The sequence below is a fragment of the Lathamus discolor genome, chromosome 3 (genome assembly GCF_037157495.1).
Source record: "Lathamus discolor isolate bLatDis1 chromosome 3, bLatDis1.hap1, whole genome shotgun sequence".
In the NCBI taxonomy this organism is placed as follows: Eukaryota; Metazoa; Chordata; class Aves; order Psittaciformes; family Psittacidae; genus Lathamus; species Lathamus discolor.
The window spans coordinates 59,466,361-59,487,881 of record NC_088886.1 but is presented as its reverse complement, the minus strand read 5'-3'; the positions used below and the strand labels follow the sequence as shown (position 1 = coordinate 59,487,881).

The following is a 21,521-nucleotide window of genomic DNA, read 5'->3' as shown; positions in this document are numbered from 1 at the left end:
TTATATAGTCTTTAAATATAATATAGCATATATAACTATTAACCCTTAATTAATTTTTATATGCTATACGTTAATATATTAATATTTTAATATATTTAAATATATATTATGCTAATAATTATATAGACATAATAGAAGTATATATTATATATAAATGTTAGTAAAGCTGTGCTGCTCTCACGGACGGGCATTAAAGCAAAATGGATCACAGAGCTGGCAACTTGCTTTTCTCACTCCTGTTTCCATGACAAGGCACGGAATGCACCGCGTTTTAAGGAAGCCTAAGCTCTGAATCCAAGACTAATGAAAACATTTCTGTTCTGAATACAGAGAACGTGTTCCTGGGTTTTATGATTGCAGTGAGAACCTTTTAAGCCTAACTCTAACAATCATTTTAGGAGGGATACAAAACACTGCCTTAAAATCTCACTTGATCCTGCAGCATTTCTGGATGGGAGCATCAACCGTGTGTGTTCCTTGATCAACATCAGTATTTCCTCTCCTATCCCAACTTTTCTATTATTAGGAGAGACCACGAGCTACTGTTACCCAGCCACTGCATCGCTGCCCACTGTTCCAGAGCTTCAAGGGAATTCTCATTAAGCCCCAGCAACAGCTCCCAAGGCCAGCTCCTCGCTGTAAGCACCCCCTTGACTTACTGTTCCAAGCTTTCCACTTCTCTTTGTCCAGCCTTTGCTAAGAGAGCCCATGCTTGCAGAGGGGGGATATTCTTGTACCACAAGGTCTTATGAGCTCTGAAGCTCCTATCCCTACCCACCAGGCTCCCCTGGCAACCTGCCCTGTGCACAGGATCCACCTGAGGTCAATTTAAGCACCTTTCCCAGGTGAATCGTGTGTGCCCAGAGATGTCCTGACTTGAGTTTTGGACATCAGCTAAGGGCAGAGAGCACAGCAACACTTGGAAGGGTTAAGAGCTTCCCCTGAAGGACACTGCAAACCCATTACCTGCATTTATCAATGGCAGAGACCAGTGCAGCAGACAATGAGCACAGGTTTAAGCAGAGGTCAGTGTGGACGCAGCAAATCCCCGGTTGCTATTGCTGACACAGGCTGTGCAGGAATAACAGGGTCATCGTGCTGCTGGGAAGGTAAGACAGGCACCTTCAACAATGGAAATGGAAACTGTTCAGCAGCATCCAGGACCCGTGAGCACAGCTGAGGGTACCTGCGGCTGCCTGGGAGGTTTGGGCACGAAGCTCTCACTGGGGTCAATTCCTGAATCCCCAGGATGATTTGGGAATCTCAGCTGAGTGCCTGCTTCCTCCTGGGCTTGTTCTGTTGAGCCACCACAGTATCGATTGTTTGGAGAGGTGACAAGGACACTCACGGGATGAGGAGGATGATCCCAGATAAAACTGGAATAAAGGGAGGTAGAGGCAAGAAACCACTCAACCAAACTGGGTATGTGATGGCCTGAGCACATGAGCCCAGGGCTTCTGTGGGCAAAGCTGCTCTGAAATGGGCAGCACGGACAGCCCTAAGCCATGGCAGCAGCTGACCCACCTTCAGACACCACTGCTTGTTCACCAAGAAGTAATAGTGCCTCTGGGCTGAGAGCTCACACATAGCCGGTTAGACTCTGCCCTGGCGAATTCATAGCTGCAGTTACTTGAACACACACTGGGGAACCAGATTGTAACCTAATAAAGTTGCAGCTAAATTGCACTGCCTTTACATTAAAGGTCAATCCTATTTCTTCTAAAGTGGATGTGAGACTTCCTGATGGGCCCTGCACATCATAGAAAACTTATTAATAGTCTAATCAGGCTTATAGGGACCTGCACTTATAATCACAGAATCATAGAATCCCAGACTGGTTTGGGTTGGAAAGGACCTTAAAGCTCATCCAGTTCCAACCCCCCTGCCACTGAAAGAGCTTCAAAGTCCCTTCCAACCCAAACCGTTCTGTGATTCTAAGTGCAGGTCACTATAAGCCTGATTAGATTTAGTAAGTTTCAGCAACTCCAATCGCATGGTTACAAAGTTAAATTGTTTGGAAGTGTTTAACAAGTAGTGAAAGGTTTTGCCTTCTAAACTCAAGGGCAGGCTTTGACCTGAGGAAACCTCTATGAGCTTGTGGTGGGAAACTGCTGTACGTGGTTTAGTACTATATTTAAATCTGCATTTTATCTTTTCCTGATTGCACTGGTGGCCATGGGTCAGCCTCAGAATTTGCTTGACCTAAGAAACGATAGACAGGTTCAAAGGCGTATATTGCTGGTTTAAAAATATATGTACGTACGTGCACGTGAAAGCAGGGCTGTAATCAGTGCTCTGCCTCTTTTACTCTATGTAATAAAATGTAAAAGACTTATTCCATTTTGCATTTTAGACTCTTTTTCACTCATTTTTGCTTCCAGAGACCTTATCAGGAGCGATTTGTTTGTTTAAGTGACTTAAATATTTCTCTTTGTTAACCCTTCCTGTCCTGTGTTCAAACCACATACATACATTTTGATTGTGCTGTTTTTAATGTTCAGGTAATCTTTTTGCTTCCTCAGGGCTTGTTTTTATCACATTACAACCGTTTTATATAACCCATGCGTGCAGCTTGTGAGGGATGATGCTCTGGGCCTTATGTATTTATTTGGGTTTGGATTATGGTCATTCTCTTTTGGGCAGTTGAAAAGCGTATGTGCTGTTGGCTGTACCACTATCTCTAAGCTATGAACAGCGTAGTGTATGGGCTACTGTAATCCAGTTGTGAAGGGCAGGGTGTCTGTGTTACAGGTTGAAAGAGGAGGATGAAGATGGTGTTGGTTGGAGTAACAAGCCGTTCGCTTTTGGAATCTTTTCTTTTGCAGATGGTTTCTGTTACTGAACTCTTGCCTTGTTAAAGGTGTGCATTTCAGGCGCATTACTTTTATCGCCATCACATGGGGATCGTGGTCTTGTGCATGACTGGTGCCCAGAATAAGCTTTCATCTGGAGCGTTCCATGGGGTTCCATGTGGTAGCAGCAGGGTCAGGAAGGGATGAGTGACAGTGGCTCCTTGGGGCAGAGGAAGACTGAGGAGAAACAACAGCAGCAAAGTGGTTGCAGCTCAGGACCAGGAGTCTGGGAGGTCTGCCCTGCCTCAGGGCACACCTGAAACCACAAACAGTTTTGTGGAGTCTTTCTGCACTGGTTACTCACTACAGGGCTTAGGTGCTGCCAGACAGATATAACAAACACAAAAGCATTTATTTATTTATCCCACCCCCCATTTTTATCCACTGCACTTAAGGAGAGGGGCTCTAGGGCTCTCTGCTCCTGCATTCTGTGGTCTATGTATATGCACCGGGCTCCCAATCCTCTCTGAGACACCAGATCCACTCCCTGGCCCCAAAGGATTCAAATACCAGCACTTCATGCTTTGCTTTCCAAGTAATACGTGTTTTCTTTACATGCTTGTCTTCAGAAGTTCTGTAAAACCAAAAGGTCCTTTCCAGCCTCAACCATTCTATGCTTCTATGGTTCTGTATTTGTGAAACATAGTTTCCAAGCTTCGCTTTGAAACTTATGATCTTTTTAATTACTGTATGTTAATGAGAAGTTTGCATTTACAGCTTTGGTGTATGTCCCACCCACAGTGATGGTGCAGAGCATCTGGGTTTCTTTTCTTCTCCTTACTGCCAGGGATGCATTGCTGTACAGGTGATATCAATGTAATAGGTAAGAAACATTTGTTAGGATTATTTGCCTGCTTCATTTACATGCCTCATTTATCACAAATATTCTTTGACAGCTGAGTGTGTTTTGAAGAGGTTACGCGATCACTTGAGGGACAGATGCTCCCTTCTCAATGTGAGATTAAGCTTTTGCAGTGGAATGTACACATTTGAAAAAGTGGTATAAGCTTAATCCTTCTTTCCTTGCAAGTTCCCACGCTTGCTGCCATCTAAAACGCGTGAGTATGGGAGGAGGCTCCAATCCTTCTTTTTTTTTAATGCAGGAAGCTTACCTATTCCTTCACAGTGTGGGCTGCATCCTAAAACAAAACCTGCCTCCAGTTGTTGCCTGGCTTATGTGGACCCAGGCCTCCTCCCATGAAAACAGTGTCTTGGGGAAAAGAGCAACAAAACTCTCAAGTAAAACCGTCATTGTGAAAATAGGAATAGCTTTCTCTATTGCTTTGGAGTCCAATGGGGTGTGAGCAGCTCAGTGGCACTGACAAAGCAAACTCTATGCCAATGGCTGCAGGTTCAACTGAGAGCCCTTGGTGCTAATATACATGATTTTGTTGCAATCTTGTTTGAGTTGTCCATTTCTGTAGCCAAAAGCCAAGCCTGAGCTGTTGTGCAACAGTCGGGCAGAGCTTTGGCCCCGGGGGAAAAGGTTCTAAAGTTTACAAATCCCTCAAAAGTTTGATCAAACTCATCTTCACAAAGTGATGACACCAGTGTCTAGCAGGTAGGCAGATGAAATGCGTTAGAAACATACCATAAAGGTGAGTATTCACTTGTTTTGTTTTGTTTTCCATTTGTATTGCTGGGCACTGCAATGGGGAAATTAATAACTTAATAAGCATGTTACAGTTTTAATTTTGTAAGAGTTTTGAGTTGGCAAACAAGCAAAGAACAGATGAAACACTGCAAATTCAAATTAGAGAATTCCTTCCTCAGCTGGGTTCTCTGGTTTTGCTCTGTCAGTATTTTACACAGTAAACATGTAGAGTAATAAAAGGGTTCCTAAGAAAATACTCAGATGTCATGGAATATTTAGGCATTCCAATTATCTAAGAAGATTTAGATTCCATTTCAACAATTCCATTATGTAATTAATTAGTTCGTAGGTAGCCATCTTTATGAGGTTTTCACAAAGGTCTGGCTTGTGTAAAGGTAACTTCAACTCCTCTGTTCATCTAACAGGTTTCTAAGATCGGGACTTTGGGAAGGCTTCTTTGGAAACAGCTCCTGTCAGAAGAATGGCGTCATCTTGTCTACAGATTTGTTCCTTGCTGCTGGCTTTAGCGGGATTCACCATTTCACTTGTTACTACCATGTCCAACAGATGGAAGGTTTCAGACATTGGAACAGTGCTAGTTACTACAGACTGGATTTCTGAAGGCCTATGGATGGACTGCGCAGTGACTGCTGTTAGATCACTTCAGTGCAAGAAATTTCTCTACATGTTGAGTTCAGACGGTAAGTCTGCATGGCATGCGTAGATAAATTCGAGGAATGTAATATGGCCAGCATACTAGAGTGGTGGGGCAGCATATACTGCAGTGGTCACAGAGGGTCTAGTACGGGCAGGATTTGTCCTGTAGTACCTGCTGACAGGTTAAAGGACCCCAATGAAATCTATAGGCTTCATGCTGTGATTCAGCTCAGTAACCGATGTGGCTTTACTGCCATCTCTGTTGTGTGCACATAGATACACAATGAATCTGATTTTATTTATTCATTATGATAATTATGATAATTATTTATTTTTATCTATTATTATTTTGGAAGAACAAGCATGCTTTTACTTTGCCTAAAAAAAAGTATACTTTGGTGTGAGTCAGAACTTCTTATATGCTCCAGAACTTATTTGACACTTGGTGCTGAATCTATGTATTTGTTCTGGGATTTCTCAGAAGTGGCCAGCTTAAACTAAAACACATCTGTGCTATTGATTCATCGGGGTTTTCTGAGATAGGCTGTGCTAGCAGGGTAGTTTACAAGCAAATTGAGATTTGTCTTTACAGGGACTTAAAATTATCTGTTTAGGTTGTTCTAGATGTAAAAAATATCTTTCTGTGAACACTACTTTTATAGTAAAGGACCAGGAAGGACTGATACTGAAGTTCTTTCCTCAGAAAACTGAGTGCTGGCACAGTCCCAGTATAACCTTTAAAACCTGGTGTTTTCTTAAGCTTTGTGCTCAAAACAACTTTGTATTTATTCTTTTACAACTTTCAGTGTCCTGCGGTCACTTTATGAGTTGTATCATAGAATCATTTCTTCAAGCCTTCCTTACTTTATAGATCCTTGATTGCTGTCATTGCTGTTTGTTTGGACTCTTTCCAGCTGACTTAGTCTCTATGTGCAGAGCTCAAAACTTACAAAAGCCGCCTCTCACAGGTTATGAACACTTGTTTTTCCTGACATAAACACGGACTCCACTGAAGTCAGAGCTGCCTATGGCAGATCTCTAAAATGTGAGAGTTTAACTCTCAAGAGTTAACTCTCAAGATTCAGCTGATTTTTTTTTTAATCTCCTTAAAAGCCAAGAATATATTTGGGATAATAGAAACCAGGAAGGTTTCCCAAAACCACGTAACCAGGCAGTGATTCCTGTGCAAGAACTTGCCAGTTCTTCAAATATGTTAACTCTGTCACAGCAGGAGCCCAGAATTAATGCTTCCAAGTCACCAGAGGAGATCAGTTCTTACCTCACACCATCTAGTTTCTCTAATAGTTTGCAACTATAGAGCTGCACAGGATCACACAAGCACAGCTGTTCTAATTTATATCAACAGCAATGATCCTCTTGGTGGTCAAGGCTGCGTGAACCCACCAACCCACAGCATCAGCTCAAGCTGACCACTGCATTGTGGAAGAAACCCCATGTATCTATTATGGGCACGCTGTGACTCGGGGGCTAATTCTTGTGGTAGCCTTTATGTAAATGCTGTGAATCTCTTACCATGTTGCGTCATAGCAGGATTATTTTATGAAGAAACTGTGACTCCATTTCCTGGAGATAAGAGCAGGTTATCACTGCAAGAGATGGTTAACCCCGTTTGGATACACAGACCGGTGAAAGTATTAACATCAGTGGGTGATGTGAAGCGAGTCTATGGGTTTGTTTAGTCAAGAAGCAAGTAAACCAAACTTAACATGCTTCTACTCTGCCTAGAATAGATACATTTTGTTTTAGTATCACAATATTCTGACAAACAGATGCAAGCAGCTGATATTTATGACTTCTCAGCTAGCTGGTTTCCTTCATCATTTTATTCCTTTCGAGATGGTTCTGTCACAGTGGCTCATCTGTTCCCTTCTATTTCATTTCTGTGAAATATATTATATTATATATTATTATAATTGTATCCCAGTGTAAGTGGGACTATTTTTGAGTGTGTTTAACTGTAGATCAATAGACTGTAAAATATTAATGGAAATCACTCACCCACAGACGTATCCTTCCTGAAACAAGCTGGCAGTAGAGTTGCAATGGATCACTCATGACGGTAATTTCAAGAAAGAGTTTCTTTTGTTAAATTTTATAGCAACAGAATAAAGTTCCTGTTCTCGAGCTTTTTTTATGCTTGAGTCATCAAGAATATAACAGAGTAAAGCTTTTTGATTTGAGAGCAATAATAAAATGAAAAAACATTTCAATCTTGTGTAAATCCTAGTTGACTCCAGAAGAGAAACAGAAATAAGGTATTTGCCAGTATTATCGCTGTTACAAGATATTTTGTAGAAATACTGACTAGGCTTTCAGGCTATGGCAAGAATAGGCTCATTTTGTCACTTCTCATTAGAAAAAAAGAATGAATCGTCATTTTTTTGTTAAATGTTAATATCTTTATCATGAACTGCTCCCACTTCTTATTGTCATGCACTGTAAGCCTTATCTGGGGTTGAGCAAAGAGCAAAGGTAGCCTCATTTTGGAGTGAAACCCAGAGATTAAACAGCAAGGAGGCTTCTGAAGGCTTCACTTGATTGTAATCTAATTATAGGGATATTTAACTGTTACTACCCACAAGGATGACTTCTACGCTGGAAATTGTTAGTTTTCTTTTGTGCTTGGGTGGGTTGGCAACTATTGGAGCTACTTTGCCGAATAATTACTGGAGAGTCTCCAGTTTACATGGCAGTGTGATCACAACGACCACGTTGTTTGAAAACCTGTGGAAGAGCTGTGCACAAGACAGCACTGGAGTATCCAACTGCAGAGAATTTGACTCTCTGCTTGCATTACCTGGTATGTGACTTTGTGCATTCTTGTTCATACTGCTTGAAAATTTGCTGGTAAAAAAGTATTAAGGCTTTTGATTGTTAAACTGGGAGTACTGGAGTATAACTGGTCAAGAAGGACATTCTGGGTTGAAGTAATAAGAACCTCTTACGCGTCGGAATGTGTCAGGCACATTGAGAATCGCTATAAAATAAGGCAAATGAAATCACTTGATCAAACATTTAAAATACAGTCTAATCTCTGTTCTAGCATTTTGTGGGAAGAACTACCAGGAGACATCTTTTAACACATCTCCTATGACAGTTCCATGTTTATTTGGAATTACTGTATAGAGCTTCTTTTGCAGTACTTGATAGCTAATGTACTGTAGCTGGAGTTTTTGCATATAAAAATTAGAGCTAAGAAGTGGTAGTGCGGTTTTATGTGTTGAGACTGAAAATCATAGATAATGCGAGAAATACAATGAGTATATAAGTATAGTATAAGTTATACAATGAATGTATGTTATAACTCAATATACTTCAGGACTTGTTAACTAATGTCTTCTTGCATGTGTTTCTAAATATCAGGATGTTTAGGTCTGCTGTCCTGTATCAGTCTTCAGCAGAATTGTAGATGGTCCTGAAGTGCTCAGCTAAAGCACTATTCCATGAATAGTAAGCATGTTTATAGACAGGAAAGCTGGTTTTCAGTAATCTTGAAAAACTAGGTGTGTAGATACTTATCCCAGAATAAAAATGCCTTCCTGCGTAGCTGAATTCACACTGGGAGGTAGCTAAACTAAGTAGGCAGGAGGTTACTCATAATCTGAAGAGAGTGTAGTATAGGATTAGCGGGCAGAAGGTCTTAAATGAACTTTCCCTCTCCGTCTGAAATATAACTATGTTGCTGACCACCTCTGACACTCCCAGAGCAATTCTCTGAAACTGTGTCCAGTATTTAGGGAATAATCTGTTCTTTTCATCTTCCAGTGCTATCTAATAATTGGTTTTAAAATACCTGTGTGAATGAAGAGGAACATACATAACTTTATTTAAACTTCTTAGACTCAGAAACAGCAGGATCATGTCCTTGTATGAGCGTTCATTTGGGTCGTGTAAACCACTTCAAGGGTTGGTTCATAACTTACTGCTACTGACTCTAGGCAGCATCTTGTCTTTGATGTGTTTACACGGGGTGTTGTCTCTGAGAGTGTCACAGAGCTCCCATCTGTGTAGATGTGGGCAATGGGGCCATATTGGGTCAGCATCTTGGAGCTGCTGAGGAAAAAGTGGGTTTTAAAGAAATGGAGCCGGGGAGTAGGATCAGCAAAGAGTACCATGAGTGTGCTAAAGCAAAGGAGAAATAAAGGCAAGCAACAGCAAGGCTCCTGGAGAACTGCAGCTAACAATATGCAGCCAGCAGAATGGAAAAAAACAGGGCCAGACAGAAAGTAAATGAATTGGCCAGGGTCTGAAAGTGAATTTGTGAAGATTAAATCTGATCTGTTGAACAGGAGAAGACTGTTGAGAAGACGGCAGTGTATTTGAGGGGTACAGGCAGGGGGAGGGGGAATGGAAAAGCAGCTTGCAGAACTGTTTAGTTAAAAAAAAAGGTTTTGAAAGGAAACCTGGAAAAGAAGCAATTTAGAAGACACTGAATTGTAGGAAAAGTCAAGAGCACATCTGGGCAAAGCGGGAAAGAGGAAGAAGGTGTGGTTGGTAGCAATGAGGGCTGAGACCTCCAAGAAATGTCTGTAGAGCTTGCAGGTAGGGGTCAAGGCAGGGTAAAAATTATCATGGTCAGTTTAGGTGTGTTTCAAATTGCTGTTCAGAAACTTAGCTGGAATTGCTGAAGCAGAAGATGCCAGGGATTGTCAGGAGGATAAAAAAGAAGAAGAAACAAAAGTGTCTTTGTTAACTCTCATCAGAAGGCCCATAAAGATTTTCCATGAAGTTTTCCTTATTGCAGCTGTGCTACACGGTATGGATTTTGTTGTGTGCATGGAAAATACCAGACTTGGTTCTTTTGAACAGATTTAAAGCTTTTGCATTCAGCCAGCCATTAGCCTGAATCACAAATGTTTGACGTGAGTGCCTTTTTAAAAGCAATATTGCATAAGACTGAAACCATGAATGGTTTAGTTACAACTAGATCAAGCATTTCATATAAAGCAATTAGTTACCTGCCTAATGCTTTTTAAGCTCCGTTCCCTCCCCAGCCCCCCAAGGTTCTATATGTATTTCTTCCTATGGATAATTTCTTAAAAACAGTATTGATTGATAAACAGATCTTGCATCTTTTCCAGTAAGCTCATTTTTAAGATAAAGACAACAGAAAATTGAGCTGTCTGGCTTGTGAAGTAAGCTCCTAAGCCAAGGCTGTCGAGGTTATCGTATTGTGGTTAATAAGAGGATATGGTATGAAATCTGTTAAAATAATACGGCTTTGGGCTATTGGCTATGGCATGAAATCTGTTCTGTTAAAATAATACAGCTATTGGATTGCAAGCAGTTAGCTTGAGGGTGAGCTTTTGTGTCCTGAAAAGATACAGGGAATCCCATCTAATACTTCACCACATATAATGCATCCCATCCCATCTAATACTGAGTCCCAAAGACCTGAAAGGTGAAGTTGCTGGATTCCTGCTGCTGTGGTGTAAGATCCCAGCCTAGAAAGCAGTGCCAGAGTTGAGTGCCTGTCCTAAGAGTATCTTCTGCAGGCAGAAATCTTGAACTGTTCATGGTACCTTGAAGGGTCTTTTCACTTCCATTACTGTGTGGGTTTTTTCCCCCAAAATTTTAAAATTAGTCCTTAACAAGACATTAATTCCTCGAATGATGTTATCTTCAGTGTGTTTGTTTCATGACTGCTTATTCCTGTCTTTGATAACTAATGCTTGCAGGACCAATACTCTAATGCCACATAAAGCTATAAGCCCACTAAGTAAGTCTGAGCGTGAACCTGTCACCTCCTGTTTCTGGGTCTGACTTTTGTTCTCTGGAGGGTTATGGGCTCACTCTGTTACAGAGCTAGAGAGCAGGTTATCACAGAGGACATGGAGGTGATCAGGAGCAAGAGCTTGAATACTACCATCAGTGATGCGACTGACCCTTTTGATGCTTGGTTAGAACCATAGCATCTAGATTTGAAAAGATCCTGTAAGATCACAGAATCCCATGAGGTTAGCATGCCAGATTTGTGAGCCTTGGCATGTTTATCTCATTAGAAAGGCGCCAAAGTGCCATTTGATCAGGAGCCTGCCAAATCCAGGGTGATATTTTATAGGAGCCCAGAGTCCCTGTCTGAACTTCCTTCTTAGGCTGGGTAATAATCTGTTCAGGTTTTGTGCGATCAATACCTAAGTGTTAAGACTGGGAGCTTAAGTGATGCAGAATCATGAGCATACCAACTTCCCAAATGTGCCCACGTGACCTCTCTGCAGGAGCATGTCTTACAGAGGAGTGCTGCAGCTCTTGGATCTGCTTGTCTCCTGACCATTACCTCGACTCAGAGTTTAAAGTGCACTGCTAACTCGAGCACTTTCTTTACCATCTCCCACTGGAAGTAGCAAAGCTGGCTCATTCTTCCAGTTCCTCTCTACTGCCAGAGCCCTGCACACTTTGGCTAGGACCTGGAGTTCAGAGGTGTCCTGTGTGCTCAGCAGTACAGGTGTAAGGAAGTCACCAGGACTTCTGAGCAGGAAACTTACTTCTGCTCCTGTAAATGACCATATATACTGCTACACATTTTCACAAGACCTACAAGATGTAAGCTATGAAGGGCTTGTTATAATGATGCTTCAGGTTTCACTAAACCCAAGAAGCTTTATGAAAGGCCCAAGGAGATTTACTGAGTTTATGAAGTCTAAGTGTAGGTCAACTCTGAAACCTTAAGGGCTAAACACTCCTAGGGTTTGAATGCTGCTTTGAACCAAATAACAAAGAGGAGATTCCCTCATTACTGCTTGTGTTAATTTTGTCACTCCCCTAATAACTTCTGTTTTTTTCAGCACAAGATTCATTTAATTTCTGTATGGATCCTGATTTGTTTCCTCTTTCTTTCTTAGCTTATGTTCAGGCATGCCGTGCCTTGATGATTGCTTCCATCCTTTTGGGATTCATAGCTGCAGTACTCTCGCTGCTTGGTTTGAAGTGCACAAAGATTGGGTTGAGTGATGAAGATGGAAAAACAAAGTTTGCTGTCACAGGAGGATTTCTCTTCATTTTAGGAGGTAATATTGAGGTGGAAATGAGAATGCTTTCACATTTTGTATTGCTTTCACAGCTAAATTAAATGAAACATTCTTGGTTTAAAGCTGTCAGAGCCATTAAAGGAGTCGTTCACCTGTGTGCTTTTTAAACTCTGGCAGGTCTCTGTTCCATGGTGGCTGTTTCTTGGTATGCTGCGATGATTACTGCTCAGTTTTTTGACCCACTGTATGCTGGAACCAAGTAAGTCTTTAGCTCTCTCATACCAAACTGCACGATGTGTTACCAGACAGACGGCTGCACAAACCTCAGCTGCTCCAGAGTTTCAGAACCTGGATGGATCCTGTTATCCAGTCCTACGGGAGGAAAGATTTGCCTTTGGGGAATCTTTTCACCTCAGAGAGGCTGGTGGGGAGGGAGGAGAGTTCTCCTCTAGGTTTAATGAACGTGTGGGGAATATCAACCCCACATCTGAGGGGCTTCTGTGCCATTAAGCTCACATCTCAGTGCTATGGAGAAGAAAAGTTAAGCTCTTCATTTTCTGCAGCATTTAGACCAAAAGAGGTACAGAATTCTAACTATGGCTAGAATAGAATGCCTCAGATGTACAAGCAACTAAAAAGGCATAGAGAAACCAGCTTGAACTGCATAATAGTGACCTGCAGACAGCTGAGAAACATCCCTGTAATTGCTGCTTGTCTGGAAGAAGTGAAAAATTCACCCTATATTTACAGCTCCACATTTGTTTGCCTCATGAATTAAAATGAGGCAAAATCTGTGAGACTTTTAGCTTGTACGGTTGCACAAAAAGAAGTTTTGAGGTATAAAATCCCTGATTCTTCTCTGATATAAAAGCCATCTTAAAACTAAAAGCCTTCTTATGGCACCTTATCTAGGGGCCATATCTAGCAATGAGGAACAAGGGTAGAGGTGACCCGGCCTCTCCTTCAAAAAGGGGGGGAAAAGGGAGAGGGAAACAATATATTGTGTGTGGAACATGAGAGAGCAGGTTTGGGGACAAGGGGACATTTATCATTTGCCAGGACCTCTACCAAGTATATAATTTTTCAATCAAAAAACTATCAATCTTTAGTTGCTAGGATCATATTTGAAGTGTTTTGTAAGCTTCCTACGGAGAACCAGTTCAGGGAAGTCAGAGGTGAAGTGCTTTGTTATGAATCAAAGTACTTTAAGCAATTGCTTTGGATGTTTGTCAGTTTTCCTTGTGTTTTCAAACAAGCACTTACAAAGAAATTGCACTTGTGAATACTTTTTGTTGTTTTATATCCCCCTGAGGGAATTATATGAAGGGTAATAAATACATTAGAGGACCGAAACAACTGTTGATAAGGAATTTCAGTTAGTGGCATAGTTAGTGAGTTTTATAGTTATCTGCTAGAGTGTTGGGGCTTCAACATCGATGCATGTTAATCAGTTACCAGGTGGTTTGCATTCAGTAGCTAAAGAAATCTCTTTTTTTCTAGTATCTAAGCTTCATGTTTAATGATATCAATTCGCTAAGAGGTTCCTAGTGAATTAACTTTGATAATTGGTAAAGCCAGGCATGTTCTTGAGGAAGTTTGTGCTCCTTGGACTCTGTGAGACACGTTTAAAATCAGTTGCAGGTCAGTATTGATCTTCACCTTTAAGAGACCAGCAAATCTGTTTTCCCAGATTGCATCTTTTTGTCCTGACTTCAGCAAATCAGTAAAGTTAACCTCTACTGACTCTTCAGGGAATTTCTCATACAGCTGTGAGGGCGACCCAAGTTCTCCAGATCCCTCCGATGTACTTTGCTTTGGTATGAATGACATCTACAGTGTTCCTGTCTGTAGGCGGCATGCACTGGTCAACACTCTCTGATTGTTCCTTATTATTCCTCCAGCAACTTGCACTCCTGCATTTTGAGATAATTATTATCTCCTTGCTCCATGTTCGGAGAGTGCCTAAAACAGCAGACACCTTGCGGTTCCAATGTGGGATGAGAACACACAGAACAACGAACCCGTGTAAACCTTCCTGTTAGCAATCAATTCTGAGTCAGAAACTTGGACACTTCTAAATAATGACCTGTTTACAAGTGGAAAAACCCCACACATATCTGGCTTCAGAATACCTTCTACACATTCTACGGCATTTATTTTGCCCTTGTATCAGGTGTCTCAGAGCACATAGGTACAGCCATATTGTGGATATAGTCTTTGCCTGAATACAGAAACTTGTTTTCGTCTTTATGTGAAACTCCTGCCAGACTTGGCCAGGCTCAATTGTGCGCAGTCTTTGGGTCAAATTCATCATCATTGGACTGCACTATGGGGTTTCCTCAAAGGTGTAGTTTTGTACAGTAAAATGGGGAACTATTCCTTTTCAGCTTGGGGCTATCCATAAACATATTTCAGCCATATAACCACAGAGAGTGCTAAATCTTCTTTAGGATACATGAATCTGAAAACTAGCCCTGTACAAATAGCTACTTGTAGGTGATCTAGTTTTGTGTCCATGGAAAACTGATTTCTATGGTTAGCCTTTTCTTATGACACAGACAGTAAGGTCATCATCGGGTTTCACAAAATTACTTAAGTGGCACAGCTAATACAAGGGCCAAGTAAGTGTTGTGGACTACCCAGAAGGTATATTATCATCATTTATTATCAGCAATTTAATATACGCAAGTATTCATTGCTACTTATCTTTGTATTGCTTAGTACGTCCCGTCACTAACTTGGCAGAGCATTTCTAAATACATGTAAGAGTTTGACGGAACACAGACACAAAGCCAGAGCTGTTCTCCTGTTATCTGTTGCAGTAACCTTTCAGTTAGCTACTTCTATGCAGACTAGAACTTGTTTGTGTGATTTGTGTACCTTATGGCTCAGTCTAAAATAATGCTTTTGTGATCCTGTTACATGCTGTTTCCATAAAATCTCTCATGTTACAGGTATGAACTAGGAGATGCTCTGTACTTAGGCTGGGCTGGATCTGTTCTTTGTATGCTTGGTGGGATCTTACTGACCTGTTCATGCAAAGGGAAGAAAAAACAGGATTACAGGTAATCTGGGATTTGGCAGTTGAAATAGCAGTTGCCAATTATATACCGTTGTCTACTGTATACTATTCTCTCTCTCACTCTCTCTCTCTCTCACTCTAGCTTTCTGTAGCCATAGAAAGCACAAACAGGAAATTGTACTTATTATGGCATGACATAATACCATATGGTATATACAGGTATATACCATATAATACCTGTTATGGCATGCCACAGACTGGTGATGGCAGGGGATGCTGTACCAAATACTTGTACCTTCCAGACAGTGTACTTGTGGATGCTTTGCCATCACTGGCCACCTATAACTAGTATTTAGTAAATCTGGGTACTGCTAATGGTTCCAAGATCTACATGATGATGTGCAGTGAAAGAGAGAACTATCTATTGCCAAAAGAAAATGGTATCAAAGAATACAGTGTATTAGATCAAGCTTCTGTGTAATACCCACTAGCATTAAAACATTCAAACACCATTTACCTTGCAGAAAGTGTAACGGCATTTCCTTCCCAAGGGAGATCCAACTGATCATTAGAAGTATACAATGTTTTTCTTGTTGCTTATGGAAATGTCTAAGAAGACATCAAATAGACAAGCTGAGTATTTCTGGCCTCCAGACCTTGCCTGGATTTATTTTATTCTCCAGTCTTTTAACTATTCACACGTAATAATTCAAAAAAGGTCCCTTTTTGAAGGAGAGGGAGTGTAATTGTTGAAAACAGCTGAGGTCCATGTCTACTCAGAAGAACCTAAATGGCTTGGAGGCTGTGCTGGCTAAGCTTGGAAGGATGGTAACATGGAAGGAAGAAGCATGCTCCTTGCTACTTAGGAATAATCTTAGGAAAATTATGTCAAAACAGATGATAAGTGAGAGTGTTCCTCTGATACTCCACTGCCTAATCTGAAGCCATTTAAGCTTTACAGTAATATTTTGTCAGCCACATTGGACTTTAGATCTCTCTCACCATACAAAGTACCAAATATCCTGAAGTAAAACTGATGAGTGGAATAACAGAAGTTCAAGAAGACAAATGACAGATGAAGGGGTTGGCTAAAGAGGCTTCTGTTTTCCTTTCTTATCATCTTGATTCCTGTATTAAAAACTGCAGTTTGCACAAAGATATTAAGGTCTAGGTTCCCTTCTGCTTTAGGGACTGGACTAAAATGCCTTGAGTAAGAGCACATGTGAGTTAGGAACCCAGAGTGCATTTCTGGTTACGAGAGAGATGGCTGTGCTGCCTGTCAAGTAAGCCTCATCTGTCTTCCCTTAGGTGCAAGAGTGATAAGAACTACAGGCCTCTAATTTCTGCCCCTTCCTGAAGTATGTGCTGTTGGTGGGTTGGATGCAGACCTAAATGAGTAACTTCCCAAGTATCTGAAGCTGTGGATGTGTGCGTAATAGCTATTGTTTTGTATCTCTTTCTTCTTAATTCACAGTTTCAACAAATACGCATATTCAGCAGGCCATGCAGATCCTCAGCAGGATGTGTACACCAAAAACTCTGGGACAGTTATAAGCAACAAGGAGTACGTCTAATCTTACCTTTTACATCACTTGTAACGTTAGTAGGTTATGACTTCAAATAAAGAAGTGAACTACTTCCAGGGTTCCAGTTCCAAGTTGCAATCTTTCATCCTAATTTGGAGTAGTACGAAGGAGGAGGTACGGTTTTCAATGTAAATAGGAATGGTTTTCCCAGATGGTTTTCAATTGTAAATAGGATTCGACAGGAGATGCTGAGATGTGAAATCCTGCGGCATGAAGTTTTCTGCATGCTGAGGAGCCTGGTAAAGGTTAACCTCAGTGTTCAGTGTATCCTGACAATCGAGAGCAACTGTTTCTATTTTGGGGGACTCAAAAAGTTGGAACTGATACGCTGTAGCTAACTGCAAGTTAATACACCTCACAGTTAGAAATGGATTGGGTTTGCACTAATATTTAGCTTCCTACTTTTGTTCAGCAGCTTTAGGTTTTGATGGGAAATAAACTTTATTCCACAGACAACTGACTGAAACAGATTTTTTGATGAGTGGTACCCTGTCCATTAATAAGGATATAATCTATAAACCTGGGCTAGAAGTCTCGTCTGAAATTCATACTGACCATATGATGGTCAAGATTAAAAAACAGGTACAAAAAAATCCCTAATAACCACTCACTTCCAGGTCTGCAGATGTGCAACAAAGTTCTTGTTGGTTGTGATGCAGATATCAGATATAATACAGATATGATGTGGAACGAACCAGACACAGCTGGGAGTGCAGGAAGCACCTGGTGTTAAAATGCTTTGTGGTACCTAAGAAGGCCATGGCCCCATTTTTCAGTTTTTATTTCTATGTTTTCAGCTTTTAAAATAATCCTATTGTAACTCTGAGAATTTCTACTGCATGTGAATTGTCTGCTCAATGTAATTCCCCTGCGCCTTCATTCTCCACCATTAGAATTTCTGCTTTAAACCACTCCACTGCTGGGAGCATTCGTTTGCCTTGTGTAAGCACTCAGGCAGATGACAATGAGCTCACTTTACTTTGTATTGGTGCCTTGAGCAATGTGCAATGGAATTTGACACTGCAGGCTCACAGGTTTCATAACTTGTCCCTTTTAAATTACAGGTGTATGAATACAATTCATCAAAACACCTTGGTGTTTCCCTCTGCTTTTACTGACTTATCCTAAACACAACTGTAGTCTGATCTGGAAGTTTGGTGTGGCCTCTTTGATATCCTAATAGATAATTTCACAGGGCTATCTGCATGTAGTCTTAAGGAGAAATATTTAGCCATGTTGATTGCATGCAGATACAGCTGACTTGTACAGACATATCAAGGCTTGAATTGGGCACTGACAAGTCTTTTAGGCTTAATGAGTAAGTTAAGATTACTTTTAGATCGCCAGTGTCATCTTCCCCCCACTATCAACTGTTGTTTTTAAAATAACTCCCTTCATATTCTGGAGAGTAATTTCAAAAGCTGAAAAGCCATTTAACTGGCATGGTGGGAGCTGAACTCCTCAGCATCATGTGCATATTGTCCTCTGGACAGTGTATATTGTGAAGTCACTGGGAAGTTTAGTTAAAAACCAAGAGTAAAATCCCTATTCAGTGACAATTAACTCATTCATTCAATATGTTATTGCATTCAGTGTCATTCAGGTGAAAATAAATGCTGAAGATACCATGCCATCCTCTGGTTTGTTTACAGGCCTTCCAACCATTCTCTGTTTCTGCTGTTTCTCCCTGCTTATTCTGCATGCACCTTCAACAGTAATGCTCTGAATGATTTTAATGAACCATCAGCTCAGTTTGGGGAGGAAGGTGTTTTATGTACAGGTGATATATGAGGTGGTTTTCTTCCTGTTTGTTTAAATCTGTTGCAAGCTACTTAATTCTCTTTAAAACATTTCACATGCTGCTATTTTTAAGCCCTTTGCTCACGTGGTCAGACTGCTTTGGTATCTGCAAGTCTTCTTCATATCTCTGCAGCTGAGACCAAAATCCTGCATTGGGTTCTGCTACTGGTCTGGCAGTCTTCACAGTCTAGAAAAGAGGAGAGGCATTGTAGAAGCAAGGGCAGGTAGCATGTAAATGAATTTTTTTCCTCTAAGGCTCTTGATTTGGCTATGGAATAATAGATATTTTGGAGAGCTGACTTGGATCTCCTGGCACGGAGTCCCTGTGACTGTCTTTCACAGTGTGGTGACACTGCTCATGTGTCAGGACGCTCAATATAGTGTGAAACTTGGTCATATATCTGCATGCCTCTATCTAGCAGTGAACAAAACAGTTATCTGCATGAGAAACTCTACTGATGTACCTACCAAATGGGTATGGACTAAAAGGTAGATCACAAGTCACATGTATTCGATAGGCTTCCTACTGAAGTTGAGATGCTATCACTCATCACTACCTTGTCCCTAGCTATTTATGAGGCCTAACAGATGATGTTTCTTTGCTGCGTTAGCTGTCCTGCTGAACAACAATTGCACACCTGCATCCATTTCCCTCATTTTCTTTACATCTGTCTTTAACTTTGCTTATTATGACTAAGGAAATGATGGGGAAAAAAGAGTCACAGAACAACCAACTTTCCATATTTGCTTAAAGTCTGTTTGCATTTGTAATTATATTTGTCCCAGAAGCCTCACATTGAAAGTGTATTTGTCCCAACTGGGGGTGAAAAAACTTAAGAGTGTAATGTTTATTCAAATGACGAATATCTGTGTTAACTGTCAATAAACAGCTGAGAGCACCAAAATAATTCTATGAGACATCATCATTACTTACAGTAAGCACTGCAGTTCTTACCCGAAAGATGGCTAAGTATAAACCTGGTTATCAGTACAATACCTCGAATGCATCCTTGAGCGGGAGCTTTCCGTGTCTCATCAGATAAGCAGTGCAGATAGCAGCGGATCGGCTGCGGCCGTTCTTGCAGTACACCAGGCACTTCCCACCCCTCCTCACAGCCTCTTCTATAGCATCACTGCACTGCTCAAAGTACTGGTACAGGTCTTCAGCCGGGTCATCGAACACAGGCACACGCATGCCCCGGACGTGCGGGAGGCCGGGGAAGGGCTGCTGCCTGGTGACATTAACGCAGAAGGTGACTCCCTCTCGCGTGAGCAGGTCCTCATTGCAGGCTGCCCGCGCGTTGCTGATGAGCAGCGAGGCGGTGACCTGGCTGAGCTGCGGCATCGGCAGCTGAGGCCGCAGCGGCACCAGCTCCCTAATGGCCGCGGACACACGGCGTTCGAGTCCTGCACCGGCAGGGATCAGGATGCCGTTCCCCCCCACCCTGCAATGTGTGTGGCTGCGCTGCCCTGAGGAATGCTGGGTTCTGCTATATTTATCTCCCCTGCACAGGCTTGGGAATAAAGGCTTCAGGCAGGTCCTCGTGCCTGCTGGATACTGACAGCTGCATTTAAAAAGCTACAAACGCTCCGAGACAATTGGATTTGAACAGTTCCTAGCCCTATAGCAGCTTCTTACAAGAAGCTAAAACTCCTGTCTTCATAGAATCACAGAATGGTTTGGGTTGGAAGAGACCTTGAAGATCATCTAATTCCAACCCCCTGCCACAGCCATGGACAGGGGTTATCCCTCTATCTTGCGTTACTCAAAGCCCTATCCAACCCGGCCTCTTCCTCGCAGGAAGGCTGCTGCTGGGGTCAGGATTGGTGCAATGACGCAGGATGGCTCAGTCACCTCCAGCTCAGCTCCGGATCATGTAGTGGCCCCTCACCTACAACAAAAGCGTATTTGAATGCCCAGAAAATGATTTACCAGGCTGGCTAGATACGGTAGCACTAATCTTGCTGGACTTCAGCTAAACTGCTGGTGAGGTGCCAGGGCACGAGGGTGCTGACACGCGCTGGAGCTGTACAGGGTGGGTGGGGAGGGGGCAAGGGCCCAGCCAGGGCAGGGCCACATCAATCAGTACCAGGCGGGTGCTGCAGGACTGCTGCTGGTACCAGCCACTTCCTGGATTTAGCACATGGCTGAGCCTCTCGAACAGTTTTCTGTCTGGCCATGACGCAAAAAAGGAGCTTGTGACTGATAACTTGCAGCTGGCACGAAGATGAACCTGGGCTATCACGGCACCAGGGCATGCACTAAAAGGGTTGGTGTGAAACGCAGTGCCAGCCAGTAAGGAATCAGCTGGAGGGATGAGGATGAGCTTCTATTCCGACATGGGGAACGGGGAAACTGATGTGCTGCTTACCTGCCATCACCTGTGCCAACAGCCTGACAGAGAGATGCCAGCTCTGAGATGCCTCCTTAAAGGAGCAGGGTGTCCTCTCCTGCAGTGTGGTAGCACTGCCCATGGGCTCAGTGCTCTGCACCACCGCTTCCTTGGCACAGCACCAGCCTGGAGGAAAGCTCCGCCAGCCCAGGAGGCACAGTGAGGCTATGGATGTTTACTGGTTACCTTCCTGCAGCTGACTTGAGGGCTTGCAGTCTCAAGCACAGCTCAAGACCAAACATCCCCATCACTGCGACAACCCAGCCATCTGCTTTGCTTGCAGGTTAAGACCCTGCCAACACCTGCACTAGTACAAGGCCATGGTAAACAATTAGCACAAGACTTTGCAATGACGACTACCAAGGGTGTTTCTGATTCCTCATAATATCACGCCATGACTTTTTGCACCTCTCTGTGAGGAAGAGAATATTTAGCATAGCACTTTGGTGACTCAAGTCAGGTTCACCTTGTCTCTGCACACGTAACATCCACATGACCCTAGATTCCCTCTTGTGTTCAGGGCTGACATCAGCCCATTACAAACCTTGTGGCTGAAAGCACGATTTCATTCCTTGGGACTCCTGGCCTTCTTAACGGAGAAAGAAAACGCCAAATTCAGCTTACATGT

The 21,521-nt window shown here is 42.2% G+C and overlaps 2 protein-coding genes across 14 annotated transcripts in view; one reads left to right on the top strand and one right to left on the bottom strand.

Annotated features, from left to right (window-relative positions):
* The window catches only part of LOC136012336 (claudin-15-like), a 53,193-nt gene extending 36,037 nt beyond the window's left edge, over nucleotides 1–17,156 (top strand). For 8 of the 13 annotated variants that reach the window (XM_065675492.1, XM_065675488.1, XM_065675487.1 and 5 more), the window contains 7 exons: nucleotides 527–638; nucleotides 3,570–3,675; nucleotides 4,872–5,147; nucleotides 11,967–12,131; nucleotides 12,270–12,351; nucleotides 15,047–15,157; nucleotides 16,589–17,156. In XM_065675492.1, coding sequence (XP_065531564.1) covers nucleotides 4,928–5,147; nucleotides 11,967–12,131; nucleotides 12,270–12,351; nucleotides 15,047–15,157; nucleotides 16,589–16,688 — 678 coding nt within the window. In that variant the 5' untranslated portion in view covers nucleotides 527–638; nucleotides 3,570–3,675; nucleotides 4,872–4,927 and the 3' untranslated portion in view covers nucleotides 16,689–17,156. Of the gene's footprint in view, nucleotides 1–526; nucleotides 639–2,802; nucleotides 2,861–3,569; nucleotides 3,676–4,223; nucleotides 4,451–4,871; nucleotides 5,148–7,599; nucleotides 7,925–11,966; nucleotides 12,132–12,269; nucleotides 12,352–15,046; nucleotides 15,158–16,588 lie in introns of those variants that run through there. The other 5 variants (XM_065675485.1, XM_065675493.1, XM_065675494.1 and 2 more) reach the window with 5 other exon arrangements.
* Nucleotides 17,157–18,418: 1,262 nt separating this feature from the next.
* On the bottom strand, nucleotides 18,419–19,909 carry DUSP28 (dual specificity phosphatase 28). The gene is made up of 2 exons (XM_065675496.1): nucleotides 19,498–19,909; nucleotides 18,419–18,687 (listed from the first exon to the last, which is right to left on the bottom strand). Exons 1-2 carry the CDS (start codon nucleotides 19,843–19,845, stop codon nucleotides 18,553–18,555), a joined length of 483 nt encoding a protein of 160 aa, XP_065531568.1. The 5' UTR covers nucleotides 19,846–19,909; the 3' UTR covers nucleotides 18,419–18,552.
* Nucleotides 19,910–21,521: the final 1,612 nt, after the last annotated feature.